Source organism: Onychomys torridus, chromosome 17, assembly GCF_903995425.1.
Source record: "Onychomys torridus chromosome 17, mOncTor1.1, whole genome shotgun sequence".
Lineage (NCBI taxonomy): Eukaryota > Metazoa > Chordata > Mammalia > Rodentia > Cricetidae > Onychomys > Onychomys torridus.
In genome coordinates this window covers 41,284,047-41,308,022 of record NC_050459.1, presented here as the reverse complement: position 1 = coordinate 41,308,022, position 23,976 = coordinate 41,284,047, and the positions used below count along the sequence as shown (strand labels likewise).

The window sequence follows — 23,976 nt, the reverse complement described above, 5'->3', positions numbered from 1 at the left end:
TAAAAAACATCTTATCAAGTCCAGTTTGTGCTGACCATATATTCAAGGGTACGGGATCATCCACTAGAGCATGGTTCACCTACGGTGGCCACACTCTTAAAGAAAACCGACTCTCCCTCCTCTGGCAGGCATCCACTTGTCAGTAACTCCTTAGTTAGGGACGGGAACTCACGATCCACGCCCGCCCCGGACACTGAGATAGCTCCTAAGTTCGGGGCTATTGGGGGTTCAAGCCTAGAGCACTGACCCTCATACTCAGTACCTTCTGAAGCCTGGAATAATTGGCCCCCAGCTCTCCAGGCACGGAAGCTGCCAGCCTCTGGCTCAGCCCGCACAGCCCTATATTCATTACTTGTCTGTTGCTCTGATTAAACACCAAGACAGAGGCACCTTATACAAGAGTTGATTTGGGGTTTACAGTTCTAGAGGGTTAGAGTCTGTGGTGGTAGAGCAGAGGAAGTAGGTGCAGACATGTCGCTGGAAAGGAAGCTGGGTACTGAGGTGTCACATCTCAAGCTGCAGGAGAGAGCCGACTGGCAATCCGGTGGCTCTGAAACCCCTGAGCCTGCCCCGGTAACACACTTCCCCCAGCAAGGCCACACTTCCTAAGCCTCTCCCAGCGTCAACAACAACTGGAGACCAGGTCTCCAAATGCCTGAGACTCATGGGGGATCTAGCATTCAAACCCCCACAAGCCCCAGGGCTGTCAGTACTGAAAGCACTTCTCACTCATTGGCGGCTAATGCCCGGTTGAAGCCGATAGACCCAATGGCTGATTGGCAGCATGGGAGGAGATGCTAAGTTGAAATGATGATCATTTATATATTCCACATATTTGCCAAATTCAGGAACGCCTCTTTTTTTTTTTTTCCTACCTAGATGTGGATTTGATGTAGATTCTTCTGAACTTTCAGATTTTCCTTCAATTTTTTTTTTAATTTTTCTCTCATTTGTTTAGCTTATATTCCATTTGAAGATCCTTAAACCTTGTCATTCCCAAAGTTGTGAGCTCCCCCTTTCTTTAGTGTGTGCCATCATGCCTTTATCCGCCATGATGTTCTTCTTTGCGATTACTATCAAATGTCTCTCTTGCCTGCTTTTCCCCAGTTGTCTTCACTGTGATCAAAAATCAAACTTTAACTCTGAGAAACTTCTAATCAGTGTTGTCTCCAAAATCTTACAAAAGGATTTTTTTTACCCTTTTATCATCTCACACGCACGTGGGTTCTTAGGAGTACTAAAGGAAAGTCATTCTTCGATTTCCTCATTTGTGTCTTGGCTTTCCTACCCATTTTCAACTCGGCCATCGCAGCCTTACCATATATCTTGTAAAAGTAATACAGAAAAATAGGAAATGGAGATATAAGAGCTAAAGTTAACCAATTTTCTGATTCTCGGATGTACATCTTCTCAACCCTCTTCCGGTCAGGGCACAAACATACTCATACTTGGAGTTTTCAAACTCTGTTCTGCTTTCCAGTACAACCGTGGTGTTTCCTGAATTTCTTTCTTTCACTTGGTGTGTAAATTTCATTACAAAAGGTTCCCAGGTTACCATATCCACCCCTTTGGCAGTGGAGCCTCACATTTCTGCCAGGTGGTCTTCTATAGAGTTAAGATCCTTGCATGCGTTTGCGTAGACTCTTCTGTGGCACGCTGTGGCTTCCGAGGTGAGTCTCCCACTTTGCCTGAGAAGGCTTGCCATTGCACAGGGCGGGGGCAGGAGGGAACCCCTCCTTCTGCAGCACTCCCATGCTACCTGCAGAGAGCGCTAGCTGATCCTCAAGGCGTGACTTCACTGGAGAAGGGTTGCCTGTGGCGGAGTTTCGGGGAGGGAAGAAGGAAGACCATAGGTAGAGCCAAGGTGGCTGGAGAACGCAGCCTGGTAAAAGAATACAGGAAACGCTGTCGAGGCTGTGGGAGATGCCTGAAGAAGTGCGCTTGCCTGGGATTCTTTGGTATCCGTTTAACTGCAGCTGGATTCACTGGCATCAAACTTTTTTCAACCAGAAGAAACCCTGCACTTTCTAAATTGCTATATACTTACCCATCCTTCTCTAAAGACAGTATCTCATTCTGGTATAAATTTTTTGGATTTTTTTTTGTTTGTTTGTTTACTTTGTGCATAATGGTTTCCTCCAATATCTTATTTTGTCTAATGCATCCAGTAGGGGCTTAATAATTGCACGTGGAAGAAATAGGCAACAAATAAATTTTGCAGAGACTTTATAAAAAGGAAGATAAGAAAAGTTGTACATATTTATTTCATTCATTCTTACGAGCACAGCAGGAAGAATGGAAATCTGTGTTATAGACAGAAACACCAGTCTCCGAAGTATAATGTTGTCTTCCATGATAAGGTTCTGTGTTCCCTGTCTGCAAAGTCCCACATCTATGAAACTAATGGGATGTGAATTCTCTTGAGATATGCAATGTTTTAAAGTATGTAATATATTACTTCTTTAATATAGCAGACAGCATGCAAATTACATTGCATTATGATATAGTGATCTCCCAAGGCCAGAAGGTCTTAATAAAAAAAAAAAAAAACACATTTGTAAAACACTCTTCTTGTGTGTTTACATTTAATAAATATTCTTTTCAAATCTATTCAGCAAATATAACAGATGGAGATGAGCCTAGTCTTGCTTTATGAAACCTTCGAAGATGCCTTTGGGAGTTCTCTTTGTGGTTTATATTTGAATTGTGCAATATTTCAGAAATATAAATGTTTCCTGCCTCTCTTGTAAACAAATCCAAACCAGTCTACTCGGGGGTTTCTTCAGACTCATCCAAAATACATTTATTATTATCGCACAAAATACTAATAGTTCGCTACCATCTTTAGTGTTGTTTTAATTCATTAATCTGAGTGTTAATGATGTAGCAGGATTTTGAGGCCTGTTAGCTGTTGACAGATATCTATTTAAGTACACCACTTCCCAAACAAGGGGACAAATATACCTAGCTGGACCTGAGGGATGCTTGCTTACTGTTCTAACTAAACCCATCCATGTGTTTGCATCTCTTTACTTGATTGGTTAATACTTACACGTCTCGGCGTGACAAATTACTAATGTTGGTTGTCTTACAATTTCTGTGGGCCTTGAAGCAGGTACGGCTTAGCTGTCCTGGCTGCAGTCATCTTGCTCTGCTCGAGAAGACTGCTCAAACTCGTGGTTCTTGGTAGTGTGCCTTTGTGTGGCTGGGCACAGGCCTCCTCACAGTCAGTGACCTTCTCCACAGGCCTCCTCACAGTCAGGGTGACCTTCTCCACAGGCCTCCTCACAGTCAGGGTGACCTTCTCCACAGGCCTCCTCACAGTCAGGGTGACCTTCTCCACAGGCCTCCTCACAGTCAGGGTGACCTTCTCCACAGGCCTCACCATCAGTGAGCTTCTCCACAGGCCTCCTCACAGTCAGTGAGCTTCTCCACAGGCCTCCTCACAGTCAGTGAGCTTCTCCACAGGCCTCCTCACCATCAGTGAGCTTCTCCACAGGCCTCACCATCAGTGACCTTCTCCACAGGCCTCCTCACCATCAGTGAGCTTCTCCACAGGCCTCACCATCAGTGAGCTTCTCCACAGGCCTCCTCACAGTCAGTGAGCTTCTCCACAGGCCTCCCCACCATCAGTGACCTTCTCCACAGGCCTCCTCACCATCAGTGAGCTTCTCCACAGGCCTCACCATCAGTGAGCTTCTCCACAGGCCTCCCCACCGTCAGTGAGCTTCTCCACAGGCCTCACCATCAGTGAGCTTCTCCACAGGCCTCCCCACCGTCAGTGAGCTTCTCCACAGGCCTCACCATCAGTGAGCTTCTCCACAGGCCTCCCCACCGTCAGTGAGCTTCTCCACAGGCCTCCCCACCATCAGTGAGCTTCTCCACAGGCCTCCCCACCATCAGTGAGCTTCTCCACAGGCCTCCCCACCATCAGTGAGCTTCTCCACAGGCCTCCTCACCATCAGTGACCTTCTCCACAGGCCTCCTCACAGTCAGGGGAGCGTCTCTGCTGGGCACCTCACACCACGGCAGCTGGCTTCCTTCCGGTGGTAGGAGTGGAAGTAGAGAGAGAAGGACAGTGCAGCCCAATCCAGAAGTGCTGCCCTCTCTAGCCTGAGAAAACTTGAGGCCCATAACTCCCTATTTGTCATGTGAAGTGTCTGCCCTTTGAGCCAGAGTGCAGTCATGTGTGTGACTCCTGGAAATTAATCTGAACACTATTAGAATATTAAAGGCTGGTGTTGCAGGGAATATATAAATAGACAACCGAGCACTTTAGGCCCTTATTCGATGATCTCTGCACATCTTCCATATTCCCTAGATGGCGGTGCCATGCTGTTTTGCCCTTGAAGATTCTGATGTGGAAGGTCTTCCCATTCAGGACAGCTCCTGTTGAGACAGAGGCCATAGCATGTGTTTACTCCCAATAAGTAATTACATGAGATGTTTATCTTTTGTGTATTTAAATATTTATATCTTTAAAATGAGTATTTCAAAAATGGTGCTTTGGAGAAAGCTCAGCTTTTAGTAGCCAGTGACTGTGAAGCCAGAACTATAGGTCTGAGGCAGTGGTTAGTGTTCTACTGAACTAGACCATTTTGTGAATCACCCAGGGCCTCTCTTAGCCCCAAGAGGACCCAGCCTTCCCTGGCCAAACTGTGTCAGTTTAATATCATGCTTTATACCCGGAGGTCAGGTCACACATTCCCAGGACAGTCTGGCCTCTGAAAAGTCAGTTCCATGGGCCAACATAGACCTCCTCAGTTCTCTCTTAAAGTTTTAAAATTTATGTATGAGTGTTTGCCTGTGTGTATGTGTGTGTGTGTGTGTCTGTCTGTCTGTCTGTCTGTCCGTCTGTCTGCCTGTCTGTCTTTGCACTAATGGGATTGTATCGCCAGCAATCCACGGAGTCTGTTTAATGAACAAAGGAATTTATCTGGGGGTTAATTCACAAGACAGAATAAAGGAATTTGTCTCGGGATCTTGGGAAGGGTGAGACACGGCCCAACACTGTTCTCTGGTGAGGTCTGCCCTGGTCCATTCCAAAACCACGAGGTAGCAGAAAAAGGAATGAGTTCTTGCATCCCCGATCTTAAGGGTCCCCTCGACCACACCCCAGGGGCATGTACCTCAAGGTCGTAGGCAGGTATATCAGTTACAGCTGCCTCACTAGGGGCGGGGCTTCAGGGCGGGGCTCCAGTAGCCCCCTACTCCAGTGCACTGTGTGTATATGTGTGTGCATGTGCACCACGTGCGTGCCTGGTGCCCAGATCAAAAGAGGGCATGAGATCCTCCAGAACTGGAGCTACAGATGATTGTGAGCCACCATGTGGGTGCTGGGAATTGAACCGAGGTCCTCTGGAAGAGCAATAAGTGTTTTGAACCACTGAACCATTTTTCCAGCCCAACATCTCCTTAGTGTGGTAGTCATTTATCTGAGTTTTTAAAAGTATAATGTAATCAACTTTAAATTTTATGTTTTAAAAGTAGCTTTTTCTTTTGCACTGCTGGGGGAGGAGTGTGTGTGTGTGTGTGTGTGTGTGTGTGTGTGTGTGTGTGTGTGTGGCACTCTATCAGTGAGCTGCACTCATAAACCCTTAAGCCAACTTTATTAAGGTGTAACCTACAATGAGTTGTATCTGTTCTCATTGTACAGCTCATGAGCTTTGACAGGCATATACCTACCACATAACCTTTGTAATAACCTAGATATGGAATGTTTCTGTCCCCTCAAAAAGGACATTTGCCCTCCACACTAGTGAGTACTTCACAGGCAGCCATTGGTCACTTTTCTGCCATTGGGTTTGATTTGCCCTTGACCGGGATTTCATATAAATAACTATTGTCTGGGATCTGATGCAAACCTGAATATTGTCTGTCTTTCTTTTTCTTTCCAAGAAGTATTTATTGTATGGATATACCAAGATTTAAATATTTGTGTACTGTGAATAATGCTGCTAATGAATATTTGTATGCAGATATTTCCGCCAATACACAGTCTCATAGTTCCTGAGTAAGTAAGTTGCCTCTTCACCTACTCTCTGGCCAAAAGTGTGTATTCTTTTGTGACTTGTCAGTACAAAGATCTCTCAGCCAACTGTACTAGCATCCTTGTAGATTCACAACCCCTGCACTTTGCCTTGTAACCACCATTTACCCCAAGTAAGACACCAGTACATGGCGGCTCCTTGCCCCAGTGTGTGGCCAATGCATTTGTTATAAAATAAAATGGTTAGGGTGAGGAGTCCCAGGGCCCGTCTTCTGTTGGCAGGGGTTATAATTGATTTGGAGACTTTCACAGTCACTAAGGGACTTTCTCCTTAGAGCAAGAGCAAGGTGGCCTTGGTTTTTAATTGTTTTAAATTTTTCTAATCTACCACAGAGTGGTTGATATTTTTGATAAAATAAAAATGAATTCATAGAAAAATGAAATGCCCATAAAGAAATAAAGCTCCGATATTTATAGATTCAACAGATATATAATAACTGACTAAAACTGCTATGAAGACTTAAATGTTCTCTTGATTTTCATCTTCATTGCTGTGGGTATGAAGTGACTCTGGGGCCAGTGATGGTCCATGGACCAGGTCATGCGTAATGCTGATGTTCTAGGTAAGAGGAGTCCTGTGGTAAGTCAGTGGAAGTGTGGCCCTTCAAAAGTCCATTTGGCTCAGAGTATCCATGGCCCTGGATGCTGATGGTGATGTAGCTCTTGTTTCCTGGGTATTGGGGAGCCCAAGGGTTCTCAAAAGGATGACCGATGGATGACATGTGTGAAGGACCTATAGTTAGGTACATTGCTGTCAACGTGTGCAAAGAAAGGGCTCGGGCTGGTTTTGGAGTAAATAGAATAACTCCATATCCAAATGTTAGACAAGTCAGGCTGTAGAAGTTTCTGGTAGATGCTTCAGAGAAAACAAGAATTTAAATGAGCTAATCCCTCAATTAATAATCCCACAAACATAATCAAATCCCACCACAGACTCCCACCTACTCTCTTTTCAGAAACCACACAGATTGAAGATCCGAGAAAACAGTGGCGGGGTGAGCAGGAGAGGATGCTCAAGGACTATCTCTCCGTGGCCCAGGATGCACTCAGGACACAGAAGGAGCTGTACCACGTGAAGGAACAGAGGCTGGCCCTGGCCCTCGATGAGTATGTCCGCTTAAATGACGCCTACAAGGAAAAGTCAAGTTCTCGCACAAGCCGTGAGTACTGCGTGGCTGGTCACACTCCAGAATGGAAGATGAGATTGTAGAGAGGTGAAGGTCACACACACTTCTGTCAAGTTAAATTCTGAGCCCCTTTCCAAGCCACGAGGAAGGAGGGGTTCCCAGCAGATTACTCGAGAAATGCCCCATCCCCTCTTTGAGGTACAGGTCTCCCCATTTGGGCATCGAGCTTCTGTTTCTCCAGTTGCTTATACCTGGTTGCCTTTTGGTTGAGTAAATCTCTGTCAGAACAAGGAAAGGAGGCCAGAGGCTTCTGATCCCCAAGAGCTAGAGCCACAGAGTTGTGAGCTGCCCAGTGTGGGTGCTCGGAACTGAACTCAGGTCCTCGGGAAGAGCAGCAAGCACTCTGCAGCCCCAATGTGAGCCTTTTCAAGGTGACTGCTGCTCACTGTTGTTCCCAGGGAGGCACTGAGGCTCTTGGAGCTCAACCCCCTCCATCTGTACTCATGTGTCAGTCATCTGGAGCTGACCTTATTTTAAAAAACAGCTATGACGTAGCCCCCTAAGGAGCTGCCCAGCAGAACTCTTTAAGGACCCAGGGCAAGTTTCTTTCCGTATTTTGTATCCTGAGGTTTTGTTTTATTTTGTTTTAATATGATAAAGGCTTGAAGAACCATGTCTGGTGGTTCATGCCTGTAATTCTTGCACTTGGAAGGCTGAGGCAGGAGAATCCCTGCAACTGTGAGGCTTGCCTGGGCTGCATAGGCTTGAAATCAGTATAAGAACCTATCTCCTAAAAGAAAAACCAAAAACCTTTTCTACAAAAGAACATTAAGTCTTGGCTCTGTGTGTGTTGGTGTGTTACGGGGACCAGGAAGGGCCTCATGCATGCTAGGCTTGTGCTGGACCACTGAACTTTGTCTCCAAACCTCTTTATTATGAGACAGGATCTCACTAAGTTCTTTAAGCTGTCCTTCAGCTCGTCCTTTAGTCCAAGAACACTTGATTTTGCAATCTTTCTCCCTTCAGCCTCCCATCTAACTGGGATAGAGGGAGGGCTGGCCTGGAATACTGGGGCCTGCCCATAAACCTTACTTTTAAAATCAGTAAATTCCAAGCTTACAATTATTGCAACTGATAAGTAATTTTTTTTTTCTCTTTTTAAAGTCTTCTCAGGGTCTTCATCTAGCACTAAGTATGATCCTGATATTTTAAAAGCTGAGATCTCCACCACGCGATTAAGGGTAAGATTGTTTTCTTTGTGATTCTTCATTGAACAAATGCACAGCTCAGGCCGTGGAGGAAGCATGGGTGCTCGCCTCCCCTCTCTGCCTCTAAGGTGTTAGGGTTAGGAAACTTCTCCACTCCACACTGCTGGATGGTCTTTCTCCTTTGTTTGAAGGATGGTTGGGATTGCTTTTGTCTCCCATCCAAGTACTAACCAGGCCTGACCCTGCTTAGCTAGCGTCAGAGATAAAATGAGATCGGGTACCTTCAGGTAGCGTGGCCATCGACTGGGATTATCTTTGTTGCAATTGTTGGCTTCTCTCTCTCTCTCTCTCTCTCTCTCTCTCTCTCTCTCTCTCTCTCTCTCTCTCTTGTTTTCATAACAGGGTTTCTGTTTCTCTGTAGTTTCGTTGCCTGCCCTGGATCTCACTTTGTAAACCAGGCTGGCCTCCAACTCACAGAGATCCGCCTGACTCTGCCTCATGAGTGCTGAGATTAAAGGCATGGGTCGCTGCCACCACCTGGCTGCATGTACACATTTTTGATACAAGAGGGGAATTGGTATGTCAAAAAATGAACACATCTGTTAGTGGGACCAGCTGAGTTGGTTGAGTGTTTGTCTAGCATTCTGCCTCAAAACACACCAACCCACCTCTTGTTTTTTGGTGGCTATCGCCCAAGTCTTAACCATTCTTGCTTCCAAACATTTGCATTAAGGCTCTAAGTCACTTTAATACCTACGATTTTTACTTACATTCCATAGGTTTTGAATTTTGAATCTTTACTGTCATGTGCTCTAAATCCCTTTCTGAGAAATCATAGAGCATATTGCTTCATTTCCAAACAACTAGATATTTTCACCATTGCTACTTATTTCAGTCAGTTCTACTTGCTGTTTCTTTCTCAGTGGTTTTATTTATTCATTTGGTTTCAGTTCCTTGCCCACAAACTGCACATTCATATGTATATTTTTGACCAAGTAGCCATAGTACTTTACATTTCCAAGTCTTGATTTATCCAGGGCCATATAGTATGTGTGTAGTAGTACAAAGATAATTTTAAGCTTTGGGCGATCTTGCATTTTTCAGAGCACTTAACTTTGTTTCTTTAGGCATTTGGGTCGGGAGCAGATGGTTTAAATCAAAGGAGAATTGGAAATGACTGAAATCCAGTCTCAGGCCCTTTCTTAGGGTGGGTCTATCTCCAGTTTACTCCCATTTCTTAGGGCAAAGCTCTCAGAGCTACCCATGAGCTCATGGAAGCATTCCCCCCCACTCCCCAACCAACCCCATCAGCTCCATTGAGACTGAACTCCCAGCCTCTCCCCTAAGCTGTGTGGGCCTCACTACCCATCATTCTGTGTATCTGGAGCCCAATTGGGTATTCCCAGCCTCTCCCCTAAACTGTGGGCCTCACTACCCATCATTCTGTGTATCTGGAGCCCAATTGGGTATTCCCAGCCTCTCCCCTAAACTGTGGGCCTGCCTAGTCATCATTCTGTGTATCCGGAGCCCTATTGGGTATTTCAGCTGCTCTGCTTTCTGCATAGCAGGGTCCTTAGGGAAGAGCGCCACATGTGGCTCATGGCTGCCCTCCCTTTATCTTTTGGGCCTTTAACATAGTTCTGTGGGCTTAGTGGTTCTCCAGCATCTTCAGATAGATGGTCTGGTTTTGTTTTCCTTACAGTTTACTTAGTGGTTCTCAGAAAAAAAAAAAATGAAAAAAGTTCACTTGTGGGTTCCAGTGTGGGCTGAGGGTGTAGCTCAGCGGTAGAGCTAGGGCCCAAAGTTCAGACTCCAGGACAAAGCAGACAACAAACCCCCGAAGCGAAGCCCAAACTCAAAATCCGTTTATGGAACTCTGGATTCTCTTCATTAAATTTATAAAATCATGTGTAGAAGTGGTCTGTGCCACCTTGTAGTAAGTCATCTTCAGGGCATCGTGGACCCTCAAGTCTGTGAAGTTGTCTATATTTCTCAAGACTACTGTGCAGTGGGCTCACCTCCTTTGTGCCGTGTCTGTAGGTTACTGTGATTTACTTCTTATTGTTAGATAACTCACTTTGAGAAGGTGGAAATGAAGGCATTTCTGTTCAAACTCGCTCTTCCCAAACTCTACCACCACTTCATTGTGATTTTTCCAGAAGTTGCTACTGTCCTGTGAAACATTAACCATTTTTCATAATCATCTTTAGTGACACAGTCATAGTCACAGCAGACTACTGTATCCATCATTCTGTGTATCTGGAGCCCGATTTGGGAGGGGGTTAAAGGTAAAACCATGTTAAGGTCCCTCATACAAATAACCAGTAAGAGGGTCCTATCAATCAGGGACCTCAGGACACCCCCATGTGGTCACATCCCAGACCCATTTCCCAATGAGTCTTTGACAACACTGTGCCAGGATTTCTGGTCTTAATTAGGGGCATTATATATTATACCTGTTCTGCCACCTTGTGACTAATGGTAAGCTGGAGAGATGCCCATCTTGGGAAGGTGCGTCTGTGTAGAGGAGGATGTGAGACATTCTCCCACCGTGCCCTTATTTCTGTCCTTAGATAGATGGACAGTTGAAAATGCTTTTTAGAAGCAGGCAGGCTCCTGACTCTGCTGCTGCTGTGATGCTGGAGCTACTTTGAGCACATTGGCTCTGCAAACTCGTGGCTGGGTAGCCCTTGGGGAAGGGGATGGGTGTCATTATAGTCTCTGGGATCACACAAGCTCCTTGTAAGTTGATGTCTGAGGGTGGTAATTGATGAAGGAACTAATTACATAGCTGTGGACACCCACCTGCATTTTAAGTCACACAGTTTTTAGGTATAAACAAGCACTAGTTACATACTTCATTGCTTTGATTGAGCAATATTACGAAGTTACTGTAAGAAAATTTGTTGGAACTCTGTGGCTTTGGTCCCGGATTTTGGCACCAAAACATGAGTTTTGCAACTCTGGAAAAGTTGTCCTGACTACCTGGGGCATCAGGCAACCCCTTGAGCTGCTTAGGACAGCTCTGACAGCTGAAGCTGCAAGGAGGCAGTTCAGCCCTGGAGGATGAGATATCCCAGGCACCTCAAGCTGCTCAGAATAGCTCTGGCCTGAAGGTGTCCTGGACACCTGGAGCTGTTTAGAACTCTGACAGCTGGAACTTTTCCTGGGGAGATGTACAGATACCTATCCACTCCAGATAGGACATCAGTAGGTCAAAGAAACTACCCTTCCTTGGTCCATCTTGGTAATATAGGAGGGTTACTAGGGTCATGTAGTAGGAACATGGGTAAAGGGTTACTTACTGAAGTATGATACACCTTAGATAGATGTATCACAGAAAAGCCCAGCCCAGCGTGACTGAGGACTCGTGACAACTGTATCTCTGGAGTCTTCTGTGCAATTAAATTTAAGGTTTGATTTGTAATTGGGAATAGAGTTGCAATAATTAATGTAAAATATTGTGCTTTAAGCAATGTTCTAAATAATATAAAAATTATATCAATGTGCTTGAAATAAAAAAAAAATGCCATATAATATGAATTAGTACAAATAAGGATTGACTTTTCACTATACACGAAAGATCTTTGTATTTGCATTTTGTATAAACTTGAGCTTAAAGTGGTACATGCCTGTGATCCCAGCCTGGTTGGGCTCCAGAGCCAGCCTAGCCAATCCTATTAGATCACCACACACACACCACACCACACACACACCACACCTTACATTCTGATTTCCAGATGGTGCTGATCTTACTTCCAAGATGCAGGAGTGACCAGTGCTATTTTGTAACCCCAGCATTTGCATTAGATGTTTTATTCTTCAAATATTTAGAATGATTTGTTTATCAATAGTTGGTGTTTGGCTAAAGAATACAGTACAACTTTCTTAGTGGTTTTGAATGAAATTAAGAATTATATGGCTAAGAAAAAGAGGAAACCAAATGAGTAATTGAGAGAAGGCTGTCCTGTATAAGATCTATCTCTACTCATGCCCTGCTAGTAACTTCAAGGTGATTTCATAGCACATTTGTGCCCCTTTTTTCCCCTCAAAAAAATCAGTGTCAGGCCTTGAAAAGATATAACAATCATTCCATGCATTTAATGGTATTTTATTTCTGTTTTTCTCTAATGATTTTGACCTCTTTGCCTAATTTTTAAAGACTCTGTACCGCAGGGTAAATAATACATGCAAATGAACCCCTTCCTTGACATTGTGTTGTTGAGAGATTTGTAGATTCTTCTCACTCATGTAAGTCACTCGCTTCTCCTGACTTTCAAACACTCCGATTTCTACTGTGATCAGAGCATTTTACACAGTTAAACGCAGTTGACTTCTCTAGGGAAGAAAATAGTGTCTTCCTATGTTAGACGTATATACAGCATTGGCAAATACATTCGTAAATGATCAGTTTAGATGGTTTGATGAAGCCTGGACAAACAGCCAGCCAGAACAGGAAAAGGAAATTTAAAGCAGACTAAAGGGAATTGTCTAGATGAAAAAACCACTTCATTGGGATTAGGAGGGAATATGCTGGAAACACATTGCATGCCTGTATAAATTCCCAGAGGATGAATGGAGTACTTTTAAAAACTTTAGTTTTTTCCCTGGTTTTGAAACAGTGTCTCACTGTTTATCACTGGCTGACCTGGAACTTGCCCTGCAGACCAGGCTGGCCTTGTGTTCCTAGAGGTCTACCTGCTTCTGCCTCCTGATCCTAGATTAAAATGCATTTTTAGGAAAGATTAGGCTCCTTTCATAGATAAGGGAGAGCAGTCTAATTATCTTTTATATTTCTATCACACGCTCCAACATTTCTATTCCTTTTCTCATTTTTAATTAAACATTATTTTTAATTAGCAAGGCATTGAGTTCTGTTATGGCACTTTGAAGCATACTTTGTTTCTGTTGCCTCCCCTCCCTCCTCCCTCCCTCCCTCCCTCTCTCCCTCCCTCCCTTCTTTTCTTATCCTTTCCCTGTACCATCTGATCCTTTTGTCTGGTTCTATATCATTTATATTCTGTTACATTTCCCATCTCATAGTTCCTTGTCTAGTTTCATGACATATAGGCCCTCACTTATGTACACATTGAAAGCTAGGCTCTGGCCCCGGGCGGTGGTGGCACACGCCTTTAATCCCAGCACTCCGGAGGCAGAGCCAGGCAGATCTCTGTGAGTTCGAGGCCAGCCTGGTCTACAGAGTGAGATCCAGGACAGGCACCAAAACTACACAGAGAAACCCTATCTTGAAAAAACAAAAAACAAACAAACGAAAAAAGCTAAGTTCTGTAGAGGGGCCAGAACATGTAGTATTTGTCTTTATGAACCCCTGAAAAGAAATGTGTCCCCATTAACAGTGACTCCTCGTTCCACACACCTCTCTTCTCCAATCACCCGAGTCCCAGACTTTAACTGTTTCTCTCTGCCTCCCCAGACTTGTGTGATGTGACTGTTTCACACAGATGTCAGTGTGGTGGTGTAAGAATGGCTCCCATAGGCTCATGTGGTTGAGTGCTTAGTCATCAGGGAGTAGCACTGTGTGAGAAGGATCAGGGGGTGTGGCCTTGTTGGAGGAGCTGAGTCATGGAGGGTGGCCTTTGAGGTTTCAAAAGCCCATGCCAAGCCCAGTTCTTCTCTCGCTGCCTACGGATCAAGTGTGGAACTTTGAGCAACTTCCAACACCATGCCTGCCTTATGCCACGCCACCTTATGCCATGCTCTATGTCATGATGCTAACGGACTAAATCTCTGTCTCCTCTAGTTGGCTTCTTTGTTTCTGTAATGTCTGCAGGTCCCTCTGTGTGGTGGTAGCGTATGTCAAGACAGCAGTCCTTCCTAGTGTCGAGGAGCATGCTGTTCATGTCCTTCCGTCAGTCAGCGACTGTTTGAGTGGCAGTTGTCGCCACATCTGTGAGGCTGTGAACATACATGTATGCCTTTTCATTTCTCTGGATATTTGCTCAGAGTGGAATTGTTATCTGATAACTCACTGCTTAATTTTATGTGTTTGTAGAGAATTTTTCATTATTCTCTATTATTTTTATCTTCGGTCAGTATATCTCATAGATGTTAATATACTTTTTCTCGTTGGCTTTTTAAAAATTGTTATTGGAGTTTAAAAAATATTTCATTCAACCCTCTTGTTCTTATGACAAAAATCCATTGATTAGTCATCACAAATGGTCCTCACAGCATCTGGGGTTCTGATTTCTTCCTTCTTTTCTTTCTCTCCTTTTTTAAAGTTTAGAATCGATGACTTTGGTCTTCTGGCCATCTGGAGTTGATGAGCTGGGTGGTGCAGACTTGGCGCAGGGTAGGAGAGTAGTCGAGAGAGATTTCCAGAAGGAGCGGCTTGACAGTTACCCTTTCCTGTCTTATAGAGGAGCTCCCCACAAGACAATGCAGAGCCAGCAAAAGGGGAAGGTTCTCATTAGTAAAATACCATTTTGCTCATTATAGCTTTAATGCTGCTGGGTTCGCCTGAGGGGCGAGCCTGGGAAACCTGCCCGTCTCCTGATCTTTCGGAGGCTTGCAGGTCCCGGATTTACCTTTATTCCTTGTCATTCTCTCCCTTCTCCTGCTTTTGAAATACAACAGTGCACTAGGACTGTGCAGAGTGAGGGGACGTGCTGTGGCTCCCAGTCACAGACATTTGATCACAGTGTCTTCCTCGTTTTCAGAAATAACTTTGAAATCAATTTAAAATGTCAGTTGCTTTAGCTTAGCCAGTGGCGAATGCAGGGAATGTGCCAACGTCCTGGGTCTCTTGCCTCTCACTTCATACTCTGGGAGGTGAGATTTGATTCCGAGGAAACGGATACATAAAATTCGGTGGTGGTTACCGCTGCAGGAAGTTCAGGCATACGGAAAGCTTCAGCCCTGGGCTTCTGGGCTGTCTGTCCATGTCGAACGTTCTTGGCCAGGGAATATTGCTGCTTCTAAGCGGAAGAAAGGGTCATAGGTTTCATACAGGCCACTTTGCTGTAATTCCACCCTGGTCCCTGTGAGGTTCCCCGCTGTTTTCTGTTCGGGTCCCGTCCCCCTCACCTAGATAGTAAGAAGTGGAACTCTGTCCATATCATATGTAACTGTGAAACTTGAAGGTGGCTGTGATTAGCATGCTGCCTAGAATAATAGAGCTGCCTGTTATTGCTTCATAGAGAGTGTCCTAGGTATGCAGACCAAGGCCACTTTAGTCCTCCGGCTGTGCTCCAAACTCGAGTTTTTACATTTTGTGCCCTGCACATGAGGGTGGCTTGGAGTGGAACACAGAAGCAAAACTGTGATCTTCCTATAGCTAGTGGAAAAAGGTGGGTGAGCTATAACGGAAGTCCCTCCTCAAAATTAAAGAATTAGAAAGAATGGCTGGCTGGAAATCAGATCTATTCTCATTTGTCGATGTAATGGGAGTGAATTGTTTCATAATTAAGAAATAACCCATTTTATATTGAAATTGATATTTGGGAAATGAGAATCATTCAGGTAGTGTGCCAGACTCCCTACAAAAGGAAGGTTTGTGCTTACAGCGGATGTTAGGAAAACTAAACAATGTGAACACAAAGGCAGCTAGGTTGGCGTCCTCTGGCGCTGTCATCCAGTGCACAATAACATCCAAAGGTCAGAGGTTACTTTTAGATTTTTAAAATTTCAGTTTTTATTACGTGTGATAGGAACATTTAGCGTGAGCTCTGACAGGCATTGAGTGTGTGGTGCTGAACTGTTGATGTGAGTGCCCTGTGCACAGTATCAGTGGAAATGTATCTCCCTCTGAGCAGCAGCTCCCTGGACCTCCCTCTGCCCCTGGAAGCTACTCTCCCTCTGATAAGGTTGACTAATTTGAGTACTTCACCTGAGTAGAATCCTGCACTACTTATTCTTCTTTGAGTGGCTTCTTTTAATGCCAAGTCCTCAAGGCCCATCCATGTTAACACATATTGCAGAATCTTCTGACTTTTTTGGGAGCCCGAATACTGTTTCATGGTGGGTGTCTAGATGTTCCCTCTTTTTCTTTATTGATGGACATTTAGTGTTTTCACCTCCTGAGTGTTACTGCAGTGAATGTGAGGAGTGCTGATATCCTTGAGATATGGAATATTCGAGACATTTAAATTGACCTGCCATTCTATCCCAAATGATTCTAAGTACAATATGACTTTTCTGTCAGTGCGAGATACTGATTGGTTTAATTTAGCAGTTCTACATGGTCTTGATAACAGTTCTTACCGACTCTCTTTTAGAAGGTAAAGGGGTTTCAGCCCATCTCTTGAAGTTGCTATTGACTTTTAGATAAACTTTTTTTTTTGTTGTTTTAAATGTCCTTTTAACAAAAAGTACAGGAAATGCTGTCAGCTCCACAAGTACACAGGGAATGAGCTATTGATTGCTCGTGGTTCCTTTGACATGCTAATAGTGAATGTCTTTCCGACCCTTCTACGTCTTCCATTCCAGTACCGCCCCTCCACCTCCATCAGACAGTCCCCACCCAACTCAGCTCTTTCTCCTCTGGATTCTGATAGCGTCGGCCTCACTTCTCTTTGTAGTTACAAATTGAGCCTTGAAATCTAATTACTTGTATTAGTTTCCCTGATAAAATATAAGCGGGCACAAAGTGAGTCGTCAGGTTAAACTCCAACACATAAAATACTGGATAGCTGCTTTAATCAGAGGGCCGTGCTTTTACACACAGACGTGACTTACACAGCTCCTCCTCCTTTTTCTCTGACCTGCCTCTCACGTCACCGTGCTCTTCCTCCTCCTCCTGCTTTGCCTGACCCTCTTTCAGTTTAGTCTGTCTTTTCTCTGGGATTTCTGAATAATGAAGGTATTTGAGGTTTCTTACTGTCTGGGTGATCTCATGTATTCTCAGACGTCTCTGAGGGTCTGTTTTCTTTCTCTAATCTACAGACGCTTTTCTGAATGTCAAGTTCATATGTTCCACTTGACCGTAAAGTTTCCCCAGATTTAGTCCTTTCATCCCCACTGGGTGCCAAGCCGGGTACTTGAAAGGGGTCTTTGCTTCCTGTCTCCCTCACCCAGTCCCCTGGATTTCTGCCTCTTCTGAGCTCTCCTGTGAAGCACTTGTCTACATCCTGGCCCACAGCGCAGGCACCACAGGCCCTGCTCGTCCTACCAGTACAGCCACCAAAGTGTCCTTTAAACTCATAAAGCAGGCCTTGCTTTCAAATCCCTCCGATTCTTGTGTTAATGTGCTTCCTATTGGGGTGATAAAACACCATAACCCAAAGCAACTTGGGGAAGAAAAGACTTCTTTGCCTTACACTTCCATGTCACAGTCCATCGCCGAAGGGAGTCAGGCAGGGCAGGAAACCCCGGGCAAGAACTGAAGGAGAGACCATAGAGGGAGACAGCTTCTTCTTGGTCTGCTGTCCCCCCTCATCCTGGCTCCCTCAGCCCAGTTTCTCCTACCACCCAGGACCACCTTCCTATGAGTGGTACTGACCCTCCCAAATTAGTCATTAATCAAGAAAATGATTTGTGGGGAGCCGTCTGGGAGTGGATAGCCACCTCCCCAGGACAGTCCTCACTGCTCTCAGCATCTTATCATCTTCAACATGGCTCCAAGACTGTGTCTCACACCTTCCTCTGTAGCCCCAAGCGTCCTCTTCCTTTGTGACCCAGCCACAGGAGCATTCTTTTCTTGTTTTTTTTTTTTTTTGTTGTTGTTGTTGTTTTTGTTTTTTTGTTTTGTTTTGTTTTTTTGTTTGTTTGTTTTTCGAGACAGGGTTTCTCTGTGTAACTTTGCACCTTTCCTGGAACTCGCTTTGTAGACCAGGCTGGCCTCAAACTCACAGAGATCTGCTTGGCTCTGCTTCCTGAGTGCTGGGATTAAAGGCGTGCGCCGCCACCGCCTGGCAACATTCTTTCAGGCCCCGAGAATTAAGTCCTCCCTGGCTTTAGGTTTTGGGCACTTGTCCTGCTCGGAGACTCTTCCTTTCCTACCAAGTTAGTGCTCACTAACTCTCTCCATTTCACACCTAAGGCGGCCTCTGTCCAATCCCTCACACTGACTTGGGCTCCACACACCCGTCATGGTCTTCATGATATCCTGAACTTTCCTGCACAGAACCTCCAGTGTTTAGGAAGATTCATTTCACTGGGTATTTCTACAGTACCCGGCTCTGGGATTCAGTAAGGATCAGGAGGGTGGGAAGAGTAGGAGGTTGTGTCTGTCTGTCCCTGCTTCGGGCCCAGACCAGGTCATAGTGGAAAGTCAATAAATATTTCAGGAATAGAGACGGTGACATGGGAACTAACTCAAAGAGACACGGGAGAGGAGACAACCTTGAGAGGCTTGGGCAGAGCCTTGACCAAAGGGATAGTCGTGTGAGGCCCCTGAGGCATGTGTCAGTGGGCACACGTGAGATACCAGGGTGTGGCTGGCCCACCAGAGCCCAGTGAAGGAAGGAAGGGAAGAAGTCCAGGCACAGGTTAGAGATGCATGGTTACAGGTTCTAATGTGACCCTGACTGGCTGTGCCACAAAGCAGAGAACGGGATGCCGTCCAGCTCTTCACAGTGTTAACTACATGACGGTGACGTCACTGATAATTTAAATATAAATTTAATAAACTCATGGACCTCCGCTAGGATTTATGTGATGGAGAAGTAGTAAAATGTTTCTTAGCTTACTCATGTATGATCTTCTGAAATAATGTGCTGTTACTAATTATTTATATATAAACACTAATGGGCACCCTGATTTCTCATGAAAGGTTAAGAAGCTGAAGAGAGAACTCTCCCAGATGAAGCAAGAACTTCTCTATAAAGAGCAAGGTTTTGAAACACTTCAACAGTGAGTATTAAAATACTAAAATTGACTTCTCAGCAAGTCAAAGCTCCCTAATTAAAAAAAAAAAAATAGATATACCAATTACATAAGAGATTTCTCAAAGAAACATAGAAAGTAAAAGGCTTAAAGCTCTGTGCCAAAAGTCCAAAAGCAATCAGCTTAGAAAAATACTTAGAAAAAAAATCGATACCCTTTGAAAAGATCTCAGCTTTGTCTTAATCATTGAAGATGAACCCTAGAAACCGAAGTGAAAAATTTCACTTTGTGTCCTGGACCACTGCCGGCCTCCTCTCAGATTGTGGTATGGGTCTGCCTCGATGGCTGGACTGGGTGAGCTGGACTGGAGAGGCTCTGAGCTCCCCCTGGGATACTGTCCACCTTTCTGTCTGTCCCGGAGACCATGTGGAGTCCGGCTTGACCCATCTCAAGGGAGTCAGGGCAAGCTGGGCACTGCAGAGGAACCTGCTTTTCCTCGTTTACCACGTTTTCTCTGGTGTTCTGCACTCCAGTTCCAAATGCTGGCCGGCCCCTGGGGTAGGGTTAAGATGGGCCAGTTCTGGGAGAACCCACGCCTCCGCTGTTCCCAGGCTAGAGAAGCCCCTGTCCTCTACTGATGGGGCTAATGCTTAACCAACGGTACGAGGCTCACCTGAGACCTTTGTCTCCCTCAGTCCCCAGTGCATAGATATCTCCTGGAGAGGAAGACACCTGTGGTTTTCAGAACTCTAGGTCCACAGAGAGCACCAAAGCTGTCCTATACCAGCATTCAGCTGCTTTGTATGTCCTTCTGCCTGGGCAGGGCTGGGTGCCATCAGCTACAGGGCAGTGTTCCTAGGGATTTTCCTGGCCAGTTTCATGTTCGGATAGGTTTCACGTTCTTCCCAGCAGCTTCCTCAGCAGTGTGTTAGCAGTGCCAGGCTAACACGGGAACCACCTCTCTGGGAAGTACCCGGCTCCGTTCCTTTTGCCTGTGAAATCCTAGTCCGCCTTCTGTTCTTAGGAAATCTGGTGCCGTCCAAGGCATTATCCCCATTAAGGCTCATGAATATCGCTGGCCTGACACGAGCTGATTGTTCTTTGTACTGAATGGTGACTTGTATCTTGTGATGCCCACCCACTACTCTTGACCGGCCGTCAGACACATGACTGTTTTCTCAGACGTCTGTTGTTATGATTCAGCCGTCTTGCCTCATAGATTCGGGGCACTGACACCCTTGTAGGTCCATTCGCCTGAGTGCTTCTCAAACCTGACTGATACCCGAGGAAGTCTGAAGATACCTGCTTTAGGCCTCCATTGCCAGGAGCATTTGATGGTCTCTCGGGAAGTCTGCAATTTAGACTTGCAGCGGCCTCAGCTGGCTGCAGGCTAGAATGACCTAGATGTGTTGTTTAGTAATTGTGTATCAGCATAAAGCAAGGCTTTGTGGGCAAGAGGCAATCAATCAGACAAACTTTTAAAGATTGCCATAAAATTTTTAGCCAGATGGTAGACATTTTAAGACACATGAAATTATAAGCCTTGTCACCACCCAAGGGTGAAGGTTAGCCAAACTTGCTGGTTTTTGTTGTGTTGATGTGACAGCACTCCATTGTTTAGAGCAGTTTGCTTGCAAACACTTTGTACGGGAATCTAAGGCATGTCTAAGAGCTTGTCAGTGACATTCCGCGGGAAAACAATGGACATCTGTGTAGAAATCCGGCTTCCTCTCGGAATGAACCAAGAACAGAAAGATACACTATCTAAGGACAGAGACCGCTCCTGTAGCTCTTAGGTATAGACAAAGCAGACTTTTCCTCAGCTGTTGTCCCCTCCCACTAAAACACTGACCGATAGCTGCTGGGACCTGAGACCAGACTTTAAAAACAAACCTCACGGCTAACTCCATGGAAGACTGTTTGTTTGCTGTGGCTGTGACAGGTTCCTGGAACATTTCACTTCTTCACCATAGACAGGGATATTTTTGCCGAATCTTGAATTATGATGTGAGATTTCATTTTGCTTGGCACAACAGTTTTATGCTGGGTGAACAAATACCTTTCTGTCTGTTCCTCTATGCCCTCAAATTTGACTGTGGCCTAACAGTGGTGTGGCTGTGTCTGGGAGGGTACCAGGAACACCCCTCTGCTGCCTCCCCAGGTGGGAAATGATAGCCGCACTTAGCAAATCAAAAGCAGGTATGGTTCCCATGAAACTCTGGCTCCCAGGCACATTTTCCAGAGAAGGCATGCAAGTGAAAATCTCTCTCAGATATAGAGTAAACGTTTTAAAGTTAAAAAAAAAAATTAGGGAAAAATAAAGCTTCTTTTCATTCAAACACAGAAAACTAACAGCACGGCACTTCATTTTTAGTGTAGAACGTGGCTAAGCCCTTGGCATTCTGACGAGAGGCATCAGGAAGTTAGTAAGCCACCAAACCACATCATGTTTTTATAGTCAGGTCCAAAGAGGCAGGGAAGTGGGAAGTGAAGGGTGGAGAAAATGAAAGCATGGGACCAAAACTGGAAATGCACATTTGGGGTGAAGCAGGGAGGCGTGAGGGAGGGCTCCAAACACAGTAAGGTAGCCGAGACATCGCCATCAGAATGTAAAACTCTCCGGAATGTAGGCTGCAGCCTAGCCTAACTCCGCCTTTTATTTTCAAATGGCCGAGTGTGTTTCTGCATGAAGGGCATGTTTTACCCTTGCATGCTGAGGGTTTTCACACATGGGGAGAAATCTGGCTTTGGAGATTGGCTTTGACACAGCTTCTGTTTCGTGTAAGCCTAGTCTCCAGTGTTGGTTGGCTCGCTTTTAATTTATAAATACCGTGCTTGAAAATGCTAAGACAGCGGTCGGAGGTGGCATTTCTTTCAGTGAGTGAGCCTTCACCTGTAGTGAGTTGGTGGATATAGTTCTTCGAGGAGCCGAAGGTTGCATCCATAGGCTCCCTTCCCAGATAAGTGAAACGGAGCAATATTCATGATGTTGTTTTCATGAAATATTCGAGATCAGCGGTCATACAATTCCTCAGCCAGGGTCTCGAACTTTGGGATAGCCACCCTGCTAGCCGTTTTATGTGGTTGAAGAGTTAAATTTGCATAAGCTTGGTCCCAGTTCTTCCTTTGGAAAAAACAGCAACAGAACCCCAAAGGCCCCTTCCTACCCTAAACATGGTGTGTGTGTGTGTGTGTGTGTGTGTGTGTGTGTGTGTGTGTGTGTGTGTGTAAGTACTTTTGTGACCCTATTGCCTGTACTTCGTTATCAAATGACCTTATAATCAAGTTTATTTTGCTAGGCTTTTAAAGGCTTAATTGCATGTTCAGTAGCATAAAATATTCACGAAAATAGTACTTGGGGAGATGCATTATCTGCACGCTGTGCTTGTTTGAGTTAACTTTGTTTGGCACCGTGGTTAAGATGGTATTGCGTTCTATTCAGATGCACCTTTCACATGAAAGTGCGTATTAATTATTAAATGGCGTAAACCAGATGAGCTCAGAGTCCATTTCCTCCGATTTAGTGTCCACGATTTCTCTGGAGGGTCTGTTGATAAGTCCTAAAACAGGTCTGAGAAACTGTGTGGAGCTGAAGGCTGGTGGGGCAGAGGCAGCATCTGTAAGTAAAACCCAAGTCGTAGCTGTAAGGAACCCTGGAGGGACCGTAACTGAAGAGAACAGGGTGCTGATCATGAACAGAAGACCCAACAACTTTCTTAAAAAGAAGTAGAAAATTTGATTGAGCCCTTCAAAAACAACACGTCTCCAAGTCCTCTACCTACAGTAATAATGATGTAAAATAAGTACATCCATGGGGACCCGGGACAGACTGACTCACTGAAGAGCTGTTAACTCAATACACACTGGCAGAGGGGCACATCTGCCATCTGTCTTCTTCCTAAATTCGAATTCATTCAGCAAGGCAAGAAGTTTCATCTCAATTCATAGCTTTAATAAATACTTTTTAGATATTCGACAGAAGTAAGAAGCCACATAATCCAAATATCGTAAGAGATTCTCTAGTACAGATAAGCATTTGTCAGGTACTTACTAAAGACTCACCATGCTGCCCGCACGCTGCCAGTGCGGCCTGGGCGTCACGGCTCTGAACTTCAGTGGCTGCATCTGCATACGCGTCCTCATCAGCAGCATTGGTCCCTGCCAGCTTTCTTTCTTGGCTTACAGACAAGGCTGAGTGTGGTGAAGACTGGGTTCAGCCAGCATCAGGAGCAGCCGAACATGGGTTTGTGCCTGAAAGTGGTTGGGAATGGGTAAGATAGGATGTAGTGGATGGAGACCTCTAACCTGAGGAGAAGGGAGAGGCACTCAGTCTGTGTGGTGTCCTGGCAGAGCAATGATGCAAAGTCATCTGCCGAGGAAGGGACCCCGAAACCAGCGGCTCCTCTGCACTCATTTTTTTTTTTTATTTCTTTTCTTTCATCTCCTCCTCTTTTAATAGAATTGATGAAAAGATGTCTGGAGGCCAGAGTGGGTATGAACTTAGCGAAGCCAAAGCCATCCTGACGGAACTGAAGTCCATCAGAAAAGCCATCAGCTCAGGAGAAAAAGAAAAGCAAGATCTGATGCAGGTATGTCGTGGGGCTTCTGTGTCTGTCTGCAGGAGCCTGGGAAGCTCTCCCTACTTATACCTATCATGCCCGCCGTGGATGGTTACAGACTCTGAGGGACACATGCAGAATGAGTTGGTTCTCAACTTGTGGTGTCCCTTGTGAAGGCAGGACTCAGATGTCCTTTTAGACTGAATGGAGTCGGGGGAGATGGAGCCTGGAATCCATATGGAGAGCTT

At 45.1% G+C, this 23,976-nt stretch overlaps 1 protein-coding gene across 1 annotated transcript in view; it reads left to right on the top strand.

Annotated features, from left to right (window-relative positions):
* Positions 1–23,976, top strand: part of Wwc2 (WW and C2 domain containing 2) — a 177,945-nt gene that overhangs the window by 86,769 nt on the left and 67,200 nt on the right. The window contains exons 3-6 of the mRNA XM_036166553.1: positions 7,006–7,209; positions 8,341–8,417; positions 19,117–19,196; positions 23,629–23,758. Coding sequence (XP_036022446.1) covers positions 7,006–7,209; positions 8,341–8,417; positions 19,117–19,196; positions 23,629–23,758 — 491 coding nt within the window. The remainder of the gene's footprint in view (positions 1–7,005; positions 7,210–8,340; positions 8,418–19,116; positions 19,197–23,628; positions 23,759–23,976) is intronic.